This window comes from Oncorhynchus mykiss, chromosome 7 (genome assembly GCF_057628025.1).
Source record: "Oncorhynchus mykiss isolate SJ-2025 chromosome 7, ASM5762802v1, whole genome shotgun sequence".
Taxonomy (NCBI): domain Eukaryota; kingdom Metazoa; phylum Chordata; class Actinopteri; order Salmoniformes; family Salmonidae; genus Oncorhynchus; species Oncorhynchus mykiss.
In genome coordinates, this window is record NC_143028.1 from 6,277,286 (window position 1) to 6,295,000 (window position 17,715).

At 44.5% G+C, this 17,715-nt stretch overlaps 1 protein-coding gene across 7 annotated transcripts in view; it reads right to left on the reverse strand.

The window, feature by feature from the left end:
• Window positions 1–5,308: 5,308 nt before the first annotated feature.
• The window catches only part of LOC110528724 (histone deacetylase 4), a 75,118-nt gene continuing 62,711 nt past the window's right edge, over window positions 5,309–17,715 (reverse strand). For 4 of the 7 annotated variants that reach the window (XM_036982553.2, XM_090240012.1, XM_090240009.1 and 1 more), the window contains 13 exons: window positions 17,342–17,542; window positions 15,811–16,006; window positions 15,402–15,535; window positions 15,002–15,151; window positions 14,402–14,509; window positions 12,860–13,003; window positions 12,601–12,720; window positions 12,418–12,515; window positions 11,243–11,361; window positions 10,066–10,199; window positions 9,796–9,880; window positions 8,941–9,073; window positions 5,309–8,854 (listed from right to left, as the gene is read on the reverse strand). In XM_036982553.2, the coding sequence (XP_036838448.1) occupies window positions 8,812–8,854; window positions 8,941–9,073; window positions 9,796–9,880; window positions 10,066–10,199; window positions 11,243–11,361; window positions 12,418–12,515; window positions 12,601–12,720; window positions 12,860–13,003; window positions 14,402–14,509; window positions 15,002–15,151; window positions 15,402–15,535; window positions 15,811–16,006; window positions 17,342–17,542 (1,665 nt within the window). In that variant the 3' untranslated portion in view covers window positions 5,309–8,811. The remainder of the gene's footprint in view (window positions 8,855–8,940; window positions 9,074–9,795; window positions 9,881–10,065; window positions 10,200–11,242; window positions 11,362–12,417; window positions 12,516–12,600; window positions 12,721–12,859; window positions 13,004–14,401; window positions 14,510–15,001; window positions 15,152–15,401; window positions 15,536–15,810; window positions 16,007–17,341; window positions 17,543–17,715) is intronic. The other 3 variants (XM_036982554.2, XM_090240010.1, XM_090240011.1) reach the window with 1 other exon arrangement.

Here is a 17,715-nt window from a genome sequence, read left to right on the forward strand (position 1 = left end):
GATGTTAGAACAGGATCTAAAGTAAGTGAGTGGTATTTGCTCTGTCGTACCACATAAAGACCATGGGACCCTCTGCCTTGGGGAGCTGACCCTGAACAGCCTATTCAATCGCTCTTTGAAATGCATGCTTCTATGTATGAATATGTGTATATGTATCTGTGAACATGCAGTGTGTGTGTGTGTGTGTGTGTGTGTGTGTGTGTGTGTGTGTGTGTGTGTTCTCAGAGGGAGAAAGAACACATGGGGTGTGTAGGCGTATTCTGGCAAAGAACCGCTCTCTTGACTCCTGGATTTTAAAAAAGCAGGAAATATTGGAGGTACTGCCTTTTGCTGTCTATAAGCACAATCAACATGATCAACATGAAATTGTAAATGAAATGTGCACAGAATTGTAACACTGCAAACCCTCCACAGCTGTGATGTGAAGTATCATATGCTGTACACGACAACAATGCAATTTAGTTCAGGTCTGAGCATTTCATAAATAGGATGTCGATGTTTTCGATCAAAAAGGTTGAGCCACAAAGATTCCCGATCGTCTTCAGTTGTTTGAGCTGCTGTATTTGAAGAGAATTGTGTTGGACTCTCATGAGTCTCCCTCCATCAGTAGTCTCAAGGCAGCACATACAGTGTGGAGCAAAATGATTCATCTTTTCAAGACAATATCTATGTTAGACAACAGCCTTGACGGGTAGACATCAATTGTACACAAAGAGATATGACTCCCGAAGCCATAGCAACGAAGGAGAAGTGTGAATGCACAAGGAGCAAGGAGTGTGTGTGTGTGTGTGTGTATGGATGAATAGATACAACACAAAGCAAGACCGGCATATCTTTCATGTGAACACACAAATCAGTGCCCCCCTCAAGCCTCGCTTCTGTTGAAGAGCACATGTTCTGAGCAGAGAAACATTGTCGATGGATCAACAGGCATTATCAGAATTCGACTGACAACAAGTGACCATTTTGCCCAATGACAGTGTTGTGTTTGACAGAGCCAGGGCTCATTTTCGGTTGCCAAGCAACGCTGCTAAAATGCTAAGAAGAAGATTTTCTGAAGCACCTGGTGAGGGGGCTGTGATCTTCATGGAGGGCTCCAGGCTAAGTCATGCCAGGGGTTGGTGTGACTGGCTCTTAACAGAATCAAGATGTGCCCTGGGTTGTCATACAGCTGAAGTCACAAAGTGTGATTTGGAAGTTAAACAATGATACATTCAAAAAGTTATTGAAAGAGTACTTTTTTTGCAGTGACTGGTGGTGTTACACAATATGAGTGATCGACAATGAGTCATTTGAATAATATGCCTTGTTAGACATTGATCTGCATGAGTTATTCTAGCCTGCTGTCCTGCCTACACCTGTACATGTGTCCAACTTTGACTGATCCTACAACATTCAATGTTCAGCCTTAAAGCCCACTCATTTTAAGAGAAGAAGGAGAAGTGTCTTCAGTGAACAGAGGAGGAGGAGGGATGGAGAACATGGGGCCACTCTCAGACACACACACACACACACACGTGGGTTGTAGGAACAGAACACAAAAGCCCAGACGTGTTCCTAATTCACCAGTGTAGAAGGGAGAGAGAGATGAAACCATCTAAGCCTGTGGATCAACACAACTATGAATAAATATAACCCACACCAATGTAACAGTGCCTACTGCTGTCCACACACACACACACACACACACCATTCCAAATCCTCTAAGGTATTTCTAAAATAGATGACAGAATCTTGTCCAAGGACCAGTTTGAGATTAACTTCAGTGACAGAGAGAAAAATCAATTCTGCATTTAGGCCATGCAGTAAACATGTACTTTTCCAGCTCTTTTGTTTTACTCCATCTCTATCTAGCAGTTGCTAGAATTGTATGGCAACGTACAGCAGGGAGGCTTGCTGAACAGCTCGGAAGAATCTTGGCTACCCACGCACACACACACACACACTTTCTGGCCAAGAGAAGAACTCGTGCTGTGTTGTTGCCAGGGGAACGGATGAAGAACAGGCGTTCGGGTAGTGATGCTCTTGATCTGGAGGAGTTTCAGGAGGGCTCTTATTGGCCTCTCCACCGACAGCCACAATCCCCTGCTGCTACTGAGTGGCCCCGTCACAGGAAGTCAGAGAGGGGTCAGAGGTCAAATGCAACCTCCACCTCCTCCATGCAGTGGGAGAGAGAGAGGAATCACAGGGAGAGAGGGAGAAGGAAAGAGAAAACAATGTGACAAAGAAGGAAAGGAACGAGAGAGAGCCCTTCCCCCAGGTTAACTCTCCTCTCAGAACCCGTAGTGCAGTTTCTCCTGTCTCTGTCTACCATGTTCCAACAGGTATCACGTTTCACCCCTTCAGGTAGCTGGCTTGGGTTTCCCATAACGTTTACGGGAATGCTCGGAGCCATACCGGGACACAATGGGATCAATGGGATTCCCCACATTCCTGACATAGCCCCTGTGTCTTAACCTCTTCTACTCTCATCCAACATGTCGACCCTATTGGAGAAGCAAGGGGGTCCTATTGTCACATGTAGCAGTTTACAACGTGTACCTCTCTATTCTGAAATCCCAAGACAGACGGGGTACATCAGACATGCTGCCTCTATCATCACTAGGTCTCCTACTGATGGTCAATCACAAATACAGTATGTCAATTCTCATTCTCTTAAAGGATTTAAACTTGTGCAAAACACTTCTCTCACATTAATAAACAGTGAAATACTGATACATTTCCACTCAAATTCTAGGTTACAGATGGCTAATTTCATATCTCACTATGACGTACCACCTAGCCAGTTGGCTAGCTAGGCACTAAGTATACAACACAGTACAGCTGTTTGATCTTAATTTGATCACTCTTTTGTTGATGAGAATTTCCCTGCACAGCAGGAAATGCAAATTTGTCGTGGGTTCAAGGTTTAAAAAGGCTTCTAAAGTTTGTCATGTCCACTTTAAAGTTGCCCTAACAAAAAAGGTATCAACCCCTACATAAAATGTCCATGAATTATAATCCATATCATAATTCACATTTCCAGTTGCTGCAGGATTATTTTCCTGCTGTAGTAAACGGTCTCAAATTAAGATCCTACTACTGTAGGTATATTTCTCTATATCTATAACTTTAGCATAGCTTATTTCCCTGATACCCTTACTTGTTTATACATTCACTTAACATGTGTAATAACACTTTTATGCACTTAAGGACATCTTTACTCACCTGAAACCACAAGACATACTGAGTACATCAGACATGCTGCCTGTATCATCACTAGGTCTCCTTCAACTGATGGTCAATCATCTAAAACCCCTAAGACTGGTTTCCACTACTTACCATAGCCACAAAGTCAAAATTGGCAAAAAATTAAAGACCAACATTTTTGGTTTTCATGATTTTTTACGAGATTAATTTAAGGTTAGGCATAAGGTTAGCAGTGTGGTTAAGGGTAGGTTTAAAATAACATTTTAATAAAGAGAAATTGAAGAAATAGACAGGGTTTATGACTTTATGACTCTGGTAACTAGTGACGACCCCTAAAACCTCTTAGCTGGCCTAACGGAGCCTGACAAGGCAGTACTCAGTAATAACCACAAAACCATCTCATATACTAAAATACTAGTCTGCTTCACAGTACCATGTGAACGAGCCACATGTTGAAAGTTATTACCCCAAAATAATAATAAAAAGGGAGTGTCTAATATTACTATTACAATCACTTAATCACACAATCTAGCATCAGATCATCTCATCCAAATAACCAGTGACGTAAAACGTAAGCCCCGGAGGAACTATTACTGCTATAAAAAGGGACAGACTACCGCATTTGGGGCCCAGCAGACTTCCTGAAATTCTACACATTTTACCATAGGGCAAGGGCAAGAAGAATATACTGTGTGAATTGCAGGAAATTAGCTTTTAAACTGCTGAATTTTCTCTTCGTAATAATAATTTTTGGGGGCCCCTTGAAGGCCCGGGGCTTGTGCCCGGTTGGTAATCTGGCCATGCCCATAGTATAAAGACAGATATATGTACTATTCACTTGATACGATTGTGATGTGTTGTTGTCTCACCTAGCCATTTTAAAGATTAAGTCGCTCTAAAATGTAAATGTGTTGTGCCAGAGTAGGTGAGAGAAGAGACACAATATACACTTGAAGTTTGCACTGCATTTCCACCCTCCAGGCTAACACACACATTACACAAGATAATTATCATGGGCTCTCCTAGTTGTTATGAGCAGGCTGAGTGGGGTAGGGTAGTACATTGAAATGCACGGGCAAGGATGTGTGGGTGTCCCTCTTCTCTCTCTCTGAAAGTAATTATGCATCACACTGATTTAGAAGCATCCAGCCTGCTGCTAAGCGACAGTACATGCTAAATTATTATAGAGCATTGGCCTCCATCTTCTAGCATTACCTTTGCACTTGTAGGTCTTTAGATGTTCAGTATCTACCAGAGCTGTCCTCATATTTCCCTTACATATTAGTCATTAACTAGCCTGGTTAAAGTCTGATTTAATCAGGATAGTAACTCACCATTTCACAGTTCAGTGTTGAGAACTAAACACCAGTATGGTTAGTGTTTCACATTGGGAGAAAGAGACTATATTATTTTCTCCTAACATTGTGATAGCTGGTTGTAGTTCCTATGACGATACTGTTGAAATACACCTGGTAATGTATGGCTTTGATGTATTTTGTGATGAATAACTGAGTTGAAGCCGAACAGATATCTGGGCGGCTAACAAACGGTCGGTCTCATATTGTTCTCTTCCTCAGATGTGTTTCTCCAACACAGACATCTTATTTCACGTCTCTGCTGACATCTAGTGAAACTCCAGAGGAAGTCACAGTACAATGTGTCACACTGCTGTTACGACCCCCCTGCAGGTACATGGTTCACCCAGCGAGTAGCAGGGGAAATTACAGTACAATGTGTCACACTGCTGTTACGACCCCCCTGCAGGTACATGGTTCACCCAGCGAGTAGCAAACAAAGAGACTCTCTCCCCAAACTCTCTCGGGGTCTCTAATAATTTCAGTGGTCATATGGATCAAACGTCTCAGAGTAGGGGTGCTGATCTAGGGTCTTCTGTTCAGTAATCTTAATTCATTATCAAGAAGGCCAAACTGATCTTAGATCAGGACTCTACTCTGAGACACTTTATGAATACTGGCCCAGATCTACACCAGTGCCTAGGATGGTTGTGGTTTCTGGACAGGGCCTTTGATACTCAAGAACACATTGACTTGACATAGGTCTGTTAACTATACATTTTTGGATTCATAAATATAGCATCACAATTAACACACAAGACAACTTTATTTTTCAGAAATATATTTTAGAGTTTATGTCTGAGACAAAATGTCAAAAGCATATAGGTCCCAACAAGATATCATTTGTAACAATGGAATGGAAAGACAACAAAAATAACTTTTTCATTTACATATGTAAACCGAGAATAGCTCTTTTTAACCACAGTGGTTTTAAATACAACTGGCTTAAGTGGATAAGAGTCTGCAGAAGATTCCCTTCCCAATCAACCACATATGGAGTGTTTTAAAGGTCCGATGTTCTAGCCATTGTCTACGTTGTGTGTCTGTCCCCAACACCCTAGAAACACTCTTAGGGTGAGACAAGCAGTCTAGATGGGTGTAATGCCACGTTCATGTGGTATCAGAAGTTCCTATTTCCAACTGAGAAGTTTCACTTGAGCGAACCTCCAAGTCGGAATTTCAAGTGGGAAACAGAAGATGTTGTTGCCCAGGGTGGCGAGTTGTGATGTTTCACTACTGACCTTTGAACTTTTCAACCAAAAAATTAACAAATCAGTTTGACAATTACGACCTCATCAATATGGAGAAGGTAGCTAGTTTGACCATATTGTCAATGTTAAGCAAGCTAGCTAACTTTATTATTAGCAACCTTAATAAGCTAGCTAACTTTATTATTAGCAACCTTGATAAGCTAGCTAAAATCCTATTGGTTGAAGAATTTTTCCGACTTCAAAAGCACTTAAACACAATCATGTCGGACTTAATTGTTCCACTTCCCCATTTCCCATGAGCATGTGAAGCCAGCATAAATACACTCGGAGATTAGCCTAGCTAATCCATATTCCTCTTACTCTAAACACAGTCAAGTCTATTGTCCATTATCTTGTTTAAGTGCTGGGTAATTTCCCTACAAAAACTGAGCATTTACATTTTTTAAAATCTAATGTGGAATTCATTTGGACAAGTCCTTTGTATCCTTAGTACACCAAAGAAGAAGAGACATTCACGCTGGGTTTTCTGGGATAGGATTTAGTCCTCCAGTTTTCTTCTACTGTGCAAATACAGTGTTACACAGACGTACAGCCAGACAGGCATGCGGACAGACAAACCATGCAGAGAATTAGATGGCGTTAAAGAAATGTTTTGTAAAGGAACATACCAAACCCTGGGGTTCTGAAACTATTCATAGGAATGGTGAATCTGAGAGCAAACACAAAGCAAAGCAACAATAAATACAATGTAAGAACATTATTGAAAACTAAAAGGAGTTATTTACTAGGGATGAGAATAGTTTGAACTACAATGAGACCATGCCAACCCACTAATATCATGACTCCGGTTTCTTGACAACCTGACTAATGTAGCTACGACAGGAAGAAGTGATGTCACAACATTTTCTGAAGTGGAGGTATGCTAATGTACAGTAACCATGGCAACACAGCAGTAACCATGCTATCAAATCAACAACAGTGTGTTATGGTGTCAAAAGTAACCTCGGTATGTCATTTTGGTTGGTCCCAATGAAGTCAAACGTGAAAGCTAAGTGTCTTTAAAATGCCCCATGCTAGTCTAGTCTAGCTACAGTGCAGCCAGGAACAATACAGTACAAAAACAAATGTGTGGAAAAGAGACCAAATCCAGTGCTGCTGAGTGCAGGGCTGCTCCAACCAGGGCCAGTTTAAAACAGTCAACCTCAACCCCCCACATAAGGTTTTTAGCGCTATTTACTGGAGTGAGACCATCTTTGCTATAGCTATTCTCTTTCACAACATCATAGCTCTCATGTAGGCTACGGATATAATATATTTCTAGGCTTTCCATGTAGAACCTCTCTGTAAACAGGATCATTCTGTAAGTAAATAGACAATTTCTGGAATCATGGTATAAAGTAGAAAGGCTGATCATCCCAATGCATGATGAGGACACTAAGAGCAAGTGGCACATCAACTGTACAGAGTAACAACGCAAAATGACAAATACGCAAATATAAAAAGTATGTTCAAAATTAGAGATTTTCATACATGCCAAAAATAGAATTGTCACCCACTTGAGATGGTTGATTAAGAAAAAGTTGATGATGGTATAGTCAATTGACTAGCTCGATGTGGAAATGATAGTTTCAAAGATGGCAAATTAACACACTTTACAATATGTTCAATTCAATATACATGACAAGATGTTTATAGTAACTATTAACTAAGGTAGTTGCCAAACAATACATTGGAATTCAATAATTATTTAACCAAAAGGTTGAGACATACATGTTTGATCCGTTAGCTCTCGAACAGTGTGCTTGGTATGAAAAGCCAGTAGTAATACTGTGTATGCCTGCTGTTACTAGTGGTACGAAAGAGCTGGATGCAAACTCATGCTTTGGCTTTTTTTTTTGCTCGACTAGTTCTTTTTGGATAACTTTCTAACCTTGCAACCGACAGGTCTTTCTGGTGAGACATGCTTTTTCTCCGTTAGCGATTGGTTATGTGATAAAGGGAAGCTACATAAGGCTAAATGCTAACCTTCAACAGTGCTTTACGAATCAACTGGAAGTTGAACTTTTCAAATGTTTGCTTGCAACTACCTTTTTGAAGCATTTTTACAGAAAAATATATCAATCCAAAGGTATAATGACCTCTAAAAGAGGCTGTGAGAGACAAACGCTGTCTACATCACAATCCTGGTAAACATGCTGAAAGATCATTTTTTCCACCATCCCGTCCTCTGTCAAACAGGAAAATGTATTTCTCTCTCTCCCCTGGTCAGGATCATCATTTAAGGCAATCTTCATTTCTGACACAATCCTGAAATCCATCAGAGCTTCACAAAGGCACTCTCTCATTGGTGGATCCTCCATCACAGAACTACCAGCTGCATCAATAAGGCAAAGATCCAATAGCCTCATCATCCAATAACGGCAAAGGCCGCTTGCTCAACGGCCAACCACAGTCAAGTCTACTGTCCTCAGCCAATGACAGCCCGACAATTCTCCTAGGGGCTTTGTTGTCCGCCATCTCTCATCAGTAACCACCATCTCTCATCAGTAGCCACCATCTCCATCAGTAGCATGTCCTCCATTTAGCGGGACAAAAGCAGGAGAGAAAATAAATGTCCACGCTGTGTGTGACAGCCGGACTTGTCCTGTCCTCTGTCTCCATATTTGGCCACGGGGGAGCTCTGTAAAGCACCAGATCTTTCCCTTCAGGAGTAAGACTTCCATTATCCGCCTCCACTCCGAGAACCCACGCCCTGCCTCGGTGCTAGTGTGTCTTCTGGGGCTGCCTCAGTCTGACTGGCAGAAACAAACGGTGAGCTGACCACGCTGAGCTGACTGGCTGCAGCGCTTTGTCACTTCCATCCTTCATATCGTATCCCCATTGACTCCCTACTCTGAAGCCCATCCCTCTCTCTCATTGGCAGAGGAGCTGCCAATCAAGGTGATAGGCACGGCGCGGAGGGACTAAATGAAAGGGACAGTCGAGACTCTCCAGAAGGTAGTCTTCCGAGCTGCAGAGGCCGACAGTCACGGTGCGACGCCCTTATGCTTCCCCCGCTATAATGGTGCTTCCTCCTCCATGGGTTCCTCCTCCGACCTGCTAAGGGGAACAAGAGGAGAGAAAGGTGCGTTAGCAAAACAGGTGCATCTCAATAGAACTGGATGATAGTAGCTATGGTGACCTACCTCTGTTTGTTGGCCACAGAGAGAGAGGCCATGGCGCTGACGGTCTCAGCCTCCTCCGAGTCTCCTCTCTGAGCCTCCAGCACAGACAGGCCCAGCCTGGGGGAGTCACGCTGCAAGGAGCGCCAGTACTTACCTGGAGAAAGAGGGAGGGAGGGAGGGAGGGATAGCGAGCGGGGAGAAGGAGGGAGGAGAGAGGGAGAGCGAGCGGAGAGAGGGAGGGAGGAGAGAGGGAGAGCGAGCGGAGAGAGGGAGGGAGGAGAGAGGGAGAGCGAGCGGGGAGAGGGAGGGAGGAGAGAGGGAGGGAGGATAGAGAGGGAACAATGATAAAGGATCAGTAAGTTAACTTCAGAAGCTAGCAGATCCATTACTTACCAACAACAGCTGCAAATCCCAATAAAACTTCATCACGCTTTGAAGTTTACATTCCTTGATTTGTCTAGCACTATCCTGTTGTGTGGGTCAGAGTGTAGTATTTATTTAGTTTCAGAGCACAAACATTTCTCACACTGGCTATAGCCCAGGCCCAGGAAGGGGCAGGCCTGCCCGGGCAAGTCCGGGGGGTTGCCTAGGGGGGTCTGCATAGCGCAACACATTTCCATGATTCAATGCTAGGTTTGGCCTGAACAGCTAGCTCGATAGCGAAAATTTGATTTCAGCTAATAAGGAGCAGCATCTAACAAAATAATTAAATTACGGCATTCACTAATCATAAACTATTTACAGTACATCTAATAGAAATATGGGTCAATTTGTGGACAAAAAAATCTAGCTTACTCAACCTTTAAGACTGGAGTAAGTTGAGGGAGAACTTCCTGCCTCTTTAATCTCAGATAGGAAACTGTGCTTGGTACTCACTGTGTGTTTCTATAACCTTCTCTATGGAGCACACAGCATTCTGGTTGGGTCTCTGCTCCAGAAGCGTCTGAGGGAGAGGATCCAGCTGTGGACAACACATACACACTGTGCTATCTGATAACCGGACACACACCAGTCCACCTTCACCATTCATCCATTCCCTCTCCTTTTCAGTTCTTCACCAGACCACTATAAATGATCTAGTCTTATCATTACCCTTCCTGATTCCTGCCCCCCCCCCCCCTCTTCCTTTCTCCCTCCTTCCCTCACCTGGTTGCCCAGCAGAGCGGAGACGCAGGCCTCGGAAGCGTCACAGATGGCCATGAGGTCGTGACCTCCCTCCAATGCCAGCACCACGCGACCCTCCGCCAGGGTCATCAGCTGACGCGTCAGGTACCCAAAACCTGCAGGGGAGGGTGTGTGTGTGTGTGAAGGTTGAAAGTATTCAGACCCCTTGACTTTTTCCACATTTTGTTACGTTACAGGCTTATTCTAAAATGGATTAAATAAATGTTTCTCCTTATCAATCTACACACAATACCCCATAATGACAAAGCAAAAACAGGTTTTTGGAAATTTTGCAAATGTATTAAAAATAAAAAACTGAAATATCACATTTACATAAGTATTTAGACCCTTTACTCAGTACTTTGTTGAAGCACCTTTGGCAGTGACTACAGCATCAAGTCTTCTTGGGTAGGACTCTAAAAGCTTGGCACAACTGTATTTGAGGAGTTTCTCCTATTCTTCTCTGCGGATCCTCTCAAGCTCTGTCAGGTTGGATTGGGAGCGTTGCTGCACAGCTATTTTCAGCTCTGTCAGAATGGCCATCGTGTTCGTGGTCACCTCCCTGACCAAGGCCCTTCTCCCACGATTGCTCAGTTTGGCCGGGCGGCCATCTCTATGAAGAGTCTTGGGGGCTTACTTTTTGCTCTGACATGCACTGTCAACTGTGGGACCTTCTATAGACAGGTGTGTGCCTTTCCAAACCATGTCCAATCAATTAAATTCACCACAGGTAAAACATCAAGGATGATCAATGGAAACAGGATGCACCTGAGCACAATTTTGAGTCTAACAGTACTTATGCAAATAAGGTATTTCTGTTAGTTTTTTTGGTATACATTTGCAAAATGTTTTTTAAAAAATCAGTTTTTATTTGTCATTATGGGGTATTATCTGTAGATTGATGACGAACATTTTTTATTGAATCCATTTTAGAATAAGGCTGTAACGCAACAAAATGTGGAACAAGTCAAGGGGTCTGAACACTTCCAGAATGCACCGTACACCACAGCAGCAAAGAATACAGAGCATAACACTAGTATGTGGACACCCTGTTAAATGAGTGGTGTCCACATCTCCTGTCTGTCATGTTGTGTGTCTGGATACAGAAAGAACAGATCCAGACATCATTGCACCAGTGCTACTTTACACATAAACCTACATTTGGAGGTGAGGGTGTAACCGCCTAGGGGAGGAGGGTGACCCTCGACGGCGTCGAAGCCTGAGGACACCAGCACCACGTCAGGAGCAAATTCATCTGCTATGGGCATCACCACAGACCTAGGGAGAGGGAGAGAGAGAGTTGGTCAGTTTCGCAACTTCAGTGCATGTGTGTTTTTTGATATTTGGTATTTTATTAGAATCATTATCTGTTGTGAAAGCAGCAGCTCCTCTTCCTGAGGTCCACACAGAACATGACATTATACCACATCAATACATACTGTACACACACAGCCTCCACATCAATACATACTGTACACACACAGCCTCCACATCAATACATACTGTACACACACAGCCTCCACATCAATACATACTGTACACACACAGCCTCCACATCAATACATACTGTACACACACAGCCTCCACATCAATACATACTGTACACACACAGCCTCCACATCAATACATACTGTACACACACAGCCTCCACATCAATACATACTGTACACACACAGCCTCCACATCAATACATACTGTACACACACAGCCTCCACATCAATACATACTGTACACACACAGCCTCCACATCAATACATACTGTACACACACAGCCTCCACATCAATACATACTGTACACACACAGCCTCCACATCAATACATACTGTACACACACAGCCTCCACATCAATACATACTGTACACACACAGCCTCCACATCAATACATACTGTACACACACAGCCTCCACATCAATACATACTGTACACACACAGCCTCCACATCAATACATACTGTACACACACAGCCTCCACATCAATACATACTGTACACACACAGCCTCCACATCAATACATACTGTACACACACAGCCTCCACATCAATACATACTGTACACACACAGCCTCCACATCAATACATACTGTACACACACAGCCTCCACATCAATACATACACACAAACTATCTGGGTCAAATAGGGGAGAGGCGTTGTGCCGTGAGGTGTTGTTTTATTTGTTTTTAAACCAGGTTTGCTGTTTATATGAGCAATATGAGATGGGAGTTCCATGCAATAAGGGTTCTATATAATACTGTACACTTTCTTGAATTTGTTCTGGACCTGGGGACTGTGAAAAGAACCCTGGTGCCATGTCTGGTGGAGTAAGTGTTGTGGGTTACCTGAAGGCTGCCAGGTACTCTGCATCTCCCATAGGTGGCTCCAGCCCCCCGGTGAAGGCCATGTTAACGTTAAAACCTACTCCTGGACCACTGCCCACCTGACAGAGAAAGGATGGGAGGAATAGTCATGAGAACACACACACACACACACACACACGTTCCCATGAGATGTGTCACCATTACCTCGTCGGGGGCTCCGCTGCCAGGGAAGAAGTTTCCATCGTCGTATCGATGGAGAGACAGGTACAGCACGTTGGGGTCGTCGTAAAATGCCTGCTGGGTCCCGTTGCCATGGTGAACATCCTGATGGACAGCACACATGGCCAATCAGAAGACCATTGTCCAATTTTTTCTTCTTCTTACATCCAATGGTAATTCTACAGTCATTTACAAAACCCACTTTCTCTTTAAAAGGTCAGGTGAAGGACCAGCACAAACTCACCCAGTCTACTATGAGGATCTTGCAGACGTTGAGTCTCTGTTGGAGCAGCCGGGCTGCGATGGCTACTGAGTTAAAGTAGCAGAAGCCCATGGGAGTGCTCTCTTCTGCATGGTGTCCAGGGGGTCGAACCACAGCAAAGCCGTTCTGGGAACCAGATGCAACAACTACATTACCCACAACTCCATCCATGAGGGGGAGAGATTGAGTGCATTCTTTGTGAAGGGGGGAAAAAGTATAGAGCGACCTAACCTTAATGGAGGGATAGAGGGATGAAAAGGAGAAGAGGAGGGTAGAGACCTAACCCTAATGGAGGGATAGAGGGATGAAAAGGAGGAGGGTAGAGCGACCTAACCTTAATGGAGGGATAGAGGGATGAAAAGGAGGAGGGTAGAGAGACCTAACCTTAATGGAGGGATAGAGGGATGAAAAGGAGGAGGGTAGAGAGACCTAACCTTAATGGAGGGATAGAGGGATGAAAAGGAGAAGAGGAGGGTAGAGACCTGACCTTAATGGAGAGATAGAGGGATGAAAAGGAGGAGGGTAGAGAGACCTAACCTTAATGGAGGGATAGAGGGATGAAAAGGAGAAGAGGAGGGTAGAGAGACCTGACCTTAATGGAGGGATAGAGGGATGAAAAGGAGAAGAGGAGGGTAGAGACCTGACCTTAATGGAGGGATAGAGGGATGAAAAGGAGGAGGGTAGAGCGACCTAACCTTAATGGAGGGATAGAGGGATGAAAAGGAGGAGGGTAGAAAGACCTAACCTTAATGGAGGGATAGAGGGATGAAAAGGAGGAGGGTAGAGACCTAACCTTAATGGAGGGATAGAGGGATGAAAAGGAGAAGAGGAGGGTAGAGCGACCTAACCTTAATGGAGGGATAGAGGGATGAAAAGGAGGAGGGTAGAGAGACCTAACCTTAATGGAGGGATAGAGGGATGAAAAGGAGAAGAGGAGGGTAGAGAGACCTGACCTTAATGGAGGGATAGAGGGATGAAAAGGAGAAGAGGGTAGAGACCTGACCTTAATGGAGGGATAGAGGGATGAAAAGGAGGAGGGTAGAGCGACCTAACCTTAATGGAGGGATAGAGGGATGAAAAGGAGAAGAGGAGGGTAGAGCGACCTAACCTTAATGGAGGGATAGAGGGGTGAAAAGGAGAAGAGGAGGGTAGAGAGACCTGACCTTAATGGAGGGATAGAGGGATGAAAAGGAGAAGAGGAGGGTAGAGAGACCTGACCTTAATGGAGGGATAGAGGGATGAAAAGGAGGAGGGTAGAGACCTGACCTTAATGGAGGGATAGAGGGATGAAAAGGAGAAGAGGAGGGTAGAGACCTGACCTTAATGGAGGGATAGAGGGATGAAAAGGAGGAGGGTAGAGACCTGACCTTAATGGAGGGATAGCGGGATGAAAAGGAGAAGAGGGTAGAGAGACCTAACCTTAATGGAGGGATAGAGGGATGAAAAGGAGAAGAGGAGGGTAGAGACCTGACCTTAATGGAGGGATAGAGGGATGAAAAGGAGAAGAGGGTAGAGAGGACGCACCTTCAGTTCACCAGTGGCCACTTTGAACACCAGCTCCACCACAGAACCCACAGCCAGACGAACTGCAGTAGAGGAATGGACCTCGTTCCAGATGGTGTCACTGTCCACCTGCAATCATCATCATCGTCACAGTTACACGGACACTTTGGGATGTTGGCAATGCAGCCCTTTATCTACTTGCCCAGAGTCAGACGAACTTGTGGAGACCATTTTTATGTCTGCGTGCAGTTTGAAAGGAGTTGCTAACTAGCATAAGCACAATGACTGGACGTCTGTGGTAACAGCTTGCATGTGACCATAAGCTAGCATGATAGCTGTTACCATAGACGTCCATTTATTGTGCTAACACCAGTTAGCATTGACTCGTGAAACTACCTCTAACTTCCTTCATACTGGACACAGAGACATACACATTGTATCCACGAGCCACGTGCTCATTTGACTTTGGTCAAGTAGATAAATGGGTTCATTGCCAAAATATAAAACAGGGTTAATGATTTGAGGAAGAGAAATAGGAGGAGGCAGAGGAGAAAGGAGGAGGAGAAAGATGGTTGAGGAGGAGAAGAAAGAAGGAGGAGGAGGATGAAGAGGAAGACTCACCCCCACTCCTCCACATGGTAATCTGACCAACATGGGCGTGACTGAACAGTCTAGTTTCTGTCGGAGGGGGTTGGTTCCATACAGCAGGACGTGGGCTTCAGAGTGGACTGTCTGGAGCTCCTCCAGAGTGGCCTTCCTACCACGGATACACTACACACACACACACACAAAATGGAGACATGCAACATTTCCTTTCTATTCATTTGTTTTCTCTGTGTTTAAGTGAATCATCAATGACAAAGTACATGGAAAGGATAAGCAGGGATGTATGTTTATGCATCAGTTGGAAACTCCTAGCAACAGAAATTCATTACATTCACGCTTGTTTGAAGACTACAAATAGATGATTGTATAACAGAGAATAGCAAAGAGAAGGATGGTTGAAGGCTTTAGAATGTACCTCACACTGTCCCCTAAGTCCCGTCTCCTGAAGTCTGGACCAGATGCTCTGGACGCGTCCGGCGTGCTCCGGATGGGTGTGTGTGTTCCCGCACATACACTGGTGCTTTTGCATCAGAGAGTCATACACCAACCCTGCAGGTAGAACCCAGGACATTAGCGCATATTACCACTGACGCACACACACACACACACACACAAGTGGAAACAACAAACTGACAGAGCAAAACAAGGAGGGATAAAGGAGCGACAGACAAAGATAAATATATAAAAATGAATCTACATCTGCATTACTTGCTGTTTTAGGTTTTAAGATGGGTTTCTGTACAGCACTTGGTGACATCTGCTGATGGAAAAGGGCTTTACAAATACATGTGATTGATATAAAAGAGAAGAGCATTACTACCAACCTGTGGTGAAGCGAGGTTTGGTGGGAGGCTCAGGAGGCGGGACAGAGATGGGGAAGGAGGAAGCGGACGCCGGAGACGATTGGGCCCTGGAGAGGGGGCGGTGACCTGGGAAGGTGATTGACAGACCGGCTGCCTCCATGGAAGCCTGATAGTTTCTCAGCTGGTGGATTCTCTGCTGCTCCAACAATATGGCTTGCTGCTCAGAGAGAGGAAAGAGGTGGATGAGGAGGGAAGGAGGAGAGAGGAGAGAGAGGGGAGGAGGAGAGAGGGGAGGAGGAGAGAGGAGAGAGGAGAGAGAGGGGAGGAGGAGAGAGAAGGGAGGAGGAGAGAGAGAGGAGAGAGAGGAAGGGAAAAAAGGAGAGTGAGAAAGAGAGAAGGGGGAGGAGAGAAAGAGAGAAGAGCAGGGGAAAGAGAAAGAAAGGACAGAGAACAACATTGCATGACAGCAACAGAGACACAGCCACCAATGGCTATTGTGACCTGCTCTTTATAATGTGTTTACAACATTTGGCCACACGGTGGCAGTCAAGCTACGTGAGGTGAACCGAAACACATGACATTATCTGCAGGAGAGTAAGTGGATTTGAAAGATGCATGGTTTCCTCTCATTAAAGAAGGACTGTGTCAGAAACATAGCATCCTGGGACAGGAAATAGCATATTATAGCGCAAGTGAATCATTCAATAAACACAACTACTGATGAACAAGATAATTGTGTGTGTGTGTGTGTGTGTGTGTGTGTGTGTGTGTGTGTGTGTGAGAGTGCCATAAAGTCAATACCGATATGAAAGTGCTTGTTTTGTACGCTGAGAATGAGCCTCAAATGTGTATTGTCAAAGTCATGGAAATGCAGTCATTTAAGATATATATTAAAATATATACTTGTTTGCGAGTGAATTTACTTACCATATGTCGGTTTCAACATATTTGGGGGCCAAGAAGAAGCCGAAAAGTTACCACCATTTCATGAGAACTACAACTCCTACCAGGTGTTCACTGAGTATACACAATATTGTTATTTCCATGACAAAGACTGAGCAGGTGAATCCAGGTGAATGATGTGATCCCTTATTGATGTCACTTGTTAAATCCACTTCAGTGTTGAGACGAAGTGGAAGAGAACAGTTAAATAAGGATTTTTAAGCCTGGGAGACATGGATTGTGTATGTGTGCAATTGAGGGTGAATGGGCAAGACAGCACCGGTTTGTGTCAAGAACTGCAACGCTGCTGGGTTTTTCACGCTCAACAGTTTCCCGTGTGTATCAAGAATGGTTCACCACCTAAAGGACATCCAGCCAACTTGACACAACTGTGGAAAGCATTGGAGTCAACATGGGCCAGCCTCCCTGTGGAACGCTTGACACCTTGTGGAGTCCAGGCCCTGACGAACTGAGACAGTTCTGACGGGATGATAAATTGATGATGATCTTGAAACCAAATTCAAAAGACATGATCCTGGAAGTAGGATGACATCACTAGCACATCATATTGACCTGTGGTAGCTCCCTCTCTCACACTCACTCCTCCTACCTGTCTGAACAGCAGTTCCTGCTGCATGTCCTCCTCCTGGTTCTCTTGGGGGTCTGGGGGCTCTTGTTTGATGGCGAATCCACACGGAAAGCCTCCGTCCTGGGGAGAGAGGGCCTGGTGCTCCCTCAGCTCTTCCTCGGTCTCCTCCGGGTGACTCTGGTGCTGCCGGGCCCCCGTGGGCTCACTGGGCTTGCCCATCATCTAAGGAGAGGGTATGGGTCAATCCATCGTCTAGTCATTGATGATATGCAGTACAGTAGTAATACAGTAGTTACTGCAGTTGTTACAACAGTAGTAGTATAGGAGTTCTATAGTGAAAGATGTAGCTTTTCTAAGACGTGGCGGTCAACATTTTAACATTGAGGTGTGTGTGT